Source organism: Aplysia californica, unplaced genomic scaffold (assembly GCF_000002075.1).
Source record: "Aplysia californica isolate F4 #8 unplaced genomic scaffold, AplCal3.0 scaffold01547, whole genome shotgun sequence".
In the NCBI taxonomy this organism is placed as follows: domain Eukaryota; kingdom Metazoa; phylum Mollusca; class Gastropoda; order Aplysiida; family Aplysiidae; genus Aplysia; species Aplysia californica.
This window is the reverse complement of record NW_004798817.1, coordinates 42,914-46,290: the sequence shown is the minus strand read 5'-3', so window position 1 is coordinate 46,290 and position 3,377 is coordinate 42,914. Positions and strand designations below refer to the sequence as shown.

Genomic DNA, 3,377 nt, shown 5'->3' with positions numbered 1-3,377 from the left:
TAGAATATGTCTGTGTGATATACAGTGGACGTGAGAGATGGAATATGTCTGTGTGATATACAGTGAGAGATAGAATATGTCTGTGTGATATACAGTGGACGTGAGAGATGGAATATGTCTGTGTGATATACAGTGAGAGATAGAATATGTCTGTGTGATATACAGTGAGAGATGGAATATGCCATTGCCGTGGCCGTGGGTAAGAAAACTGGCGTGTAGTCCGTGGCCTTGTGGTTAGGCTACCGGACTCGTGATCGTGAGGTTGCAGGTTCGCGGGTTCGAGCCTCAGCTCGGTCCGACGTTGTGTCGTTGGGAAAGACCAAACTGTACACGAACTTCCCACTTGGCTCAGTCCTTTCGGAGACGGACGTTAAACTCGGAGGTCCCGCTTCTTAAATAATCTAACAGTGTTGATAGGGGTGTTAAACCTGTACCATTTCACCGTAAATTTTACCAAACTGGCGAGTGTGTAGATTATCGTGGTGTTAGATTCTGTATGAGTTTTACAAAGTTTTCATTCCGTCTGTTTAGGCAGAATAATTACTTGGCTCCAGGATCACGTGATCAATGATGTGACCAGAGATTGTTTGAGTCGATGTTGTCAGAGATTGTTGGAGTCCATGTGACCAGAGATTGTTTCAGTCGATGTTATCAGAGATTGTTGGAGTCCATGTGACCAGAGATTGTTGGAGTCGATGTTGTCAGAGATTGTTGGAGTCCATGTGACCAGAGATTGTTGGAGTCGATGGTCTGTATTCCCTTCATCCCTGGTAGGCCGTGACAGGCAGGGTCGGAGCCCAGGTCTGTGTGCTACAGCTGTAGTCGTGTGCTGTCAGGCCAGTGTGTGAGGAAACAAGCATGGAGTCAGAACAGACCGGGGCAGATGTACATTTTTCTGAGTTCGAGGAATCACTGACCACTAGCCAGCCGTCTGTGCCCTGTGAACCGGGCGGGGCTGGACGGTTATGTGTTCCAGCTGCCCGTGACCTTGACCCATCGAACGTCCGTGACCTTGACCCGCAAGCTGTCCGTGACCTTGACCTGCCAGCCGTCCGTGACCTTGACACGAGCGGCGAGGACGCGGCGGTGGTAGAGAAGGCTGGCACCAGCGCCCAGAGACTGCGCGAACAACACCGGAACTCTGCGCGGCTGTCCAGCTGTGACGAGTCCTGGTCCTGTTGTGCCGACACTGACCTCTCACCCCGCGGGCCCGACTCGTCCACCCTGGAGCTGCTGACTGTGTCCACTTCCGCCATGGTGGACAGTGGGATCGCCGCATGCTCGGACCCGGCCGTCACTCCTTCTGACGACAGCAGGGATGACGACGGCGAGGAGGAGGGGGAGGAGGTAGAGGAGGAGGAGGAGGGAGAGGAGGGGGTAGAGGAGAAGGAAAAGGCGATGATGTCTGAGAGTAGTGGCGACTTTAACGAGGAAGCCTCCTACGTGGGGGAAGAGAATTACTGGGACAACTTGACAGACGCCTTCTCCGTGCCGGGGAGTGTGGAGGAGGGTGGGAGTGGGGGGAGTGTAGGGGAGGGGAGGGGTGGGAGTGTGGGAGAGGGAGGGGCTGAGGGGAGTCTGGGGGAGGACAGAGGCAGGAGTGGAGGAAGTATGGGAGAGGACTGGGTTGGGTGTAGGAGCGGGGGTGGGGGTTGTATCGGAAGTAGGGAGAGTCGTGGTGGGCCAGTGGAGGCGCCGGGGATGACTGATGACGTGTTTGTGACGGGCGTGGACACAGCTGTGCTCTCAGCTCATGATGACACAAAGGGCAGCTTGTGTCCGGCTGTGTCTCCGTGTGGCTCTGGGCCGGGCCCGCTCCTCGACACACAGCCAGGGCGTGCTGGTGAAACGTTCACAGGCCAGTCTCCGTCTCATGTGATTCTTACAACTCAATTTGATCTTTTCGACCTTTCAACTCCATCCGACAATTTCGATCTTACATCCCCATCCGACAGTTTCGATCAGAGAGACGGTTGCCGTTTTCCAGCAGTGGTTCCATTGGGAGGTGTTGTCCCGTTGGTAGAGCCGGAGGGCTTTGACATCGCCGAGGATGACAGCGATGATGACAGCGATGAAGACAACAATGATGAGAACGAAATGATGAACACAGATTGGAGCCAAGTGACTGCGGATGAAAATCTGGCCACGCCCGCCGTGGTTGAATCAGCTGAAGACGACATGGCGGCCTTTGACGGCGAGGGTTTGCTTCAAGGTCTGCGAGTTGAATCAGAGTCACAGGCATCGGATGAGACCACCGGTGTTTCGGTGTGTACCCGGTCTGACAGGGAAGCACGACTTGCTGTCGTTATGCCGGGTTCACCAAATGTCGACGCCGCTTTTGTCTCAGCTGAGAATACATGTCCGCACGCGTCTGTTGTTGACAGGTCTGAAATATCCAACAACAAACCAGATGACCACCACCGCCTGTCTCCCTCCCCCGTTGAGTCTGCAGATCTACAGAAACCTGCCCAGCCTATGGACTGTTCGACTCCAGAACACCTCGTGCTGTTGACGTCACCGAGTGACCAGTGTGACGTCACGTCAGAATATGTGGCGCCTGTGACGTCAACAAATGTTGAGACAGTGCCAGATCCTTCTCCTCAAAGTCCTCACCATTTCCCCACGTCGGGTGCTAGAAGACCTGACACCTGGTCGGCTGACCTTCCCGCCACCCCGTGGCACACGGAGATACAGGCCAAGGACGCTCCAGCAAGTGTGTCCAGCGACTCGAGAAATTTGGAAGATACTCTCATCAGAGTGGATTTTCTGTCAACGGCTGAGGACTCGATGTTTGAAGCTGTTCCCGACCCAGCAGCGCAGAGTCAGGTGGTGGGAGGTCATGACCTGGACACGTTGGAGAGTTCATGGAGGGGAGGGAACTCAGCGTCATCAACAGAAGACACACTGTTGGCCGGGGTTATGGCCCCTCCCTCTACACAGGCTATATCGGAGTCGGACATATCCCCGTCAATGAAATATACGAATGTCAGTGTCAGTGTACGTGAGTCCTCGTCTGCTGTCTGTGGGCCACGTGACTCGTCTATTGTCTGTAGGCCACGTGACGTGGAGGACACGCCCCTAGAGCGTCAGTTTCTCGCGGGTCTCCACCCCGACAACGCCAGCTCAGCGGTCAGACAGCTCGACTCGCTCTCCTTCCCGACTCACCTGTCTGGCGATGACGTCATAATGTCGCCGGGTGTGGAGGATCCGTTTGACGACAGTTTCCGGTGAGTGTGAGTAGCACGGGCGGGTGGTGGGCGGGGGCGTGGCTTTATTGTCTATGCATTGTGTATTTAGATATCTCTCTCTCTGTCTCACTCTCTCTGTCTGTCTGTCTGTCTGTCTGTCTGTCTGTCTGTCTGTCTGTCTGTCTGTCT

The 3,377-nt window shown here is 54.8% G+C and overlaps 1 protein-coding gene across 1 annotated transcript; it reads left to right on the top strand.

Moving 5' to 3' along the window:
* Window positions 1-1,611: 1,611 nt before the first annotated feature.
* LOC106013928 lies at window positions 1,612-3,228 on the top strand (the record flags this gene model as incomplete). The annotated part of the gene is given in 1 exon segment (XM_013090810.1): window positions 1,612-3,228. A coding segment is annotated over 1 exon segment (1,617 nt), but the record flags the coding sequence as incomplete, so codon positions are not given.
* Between the last annotated feature and the right edge of the window lie 149 nt (window positions 3,229-3,377).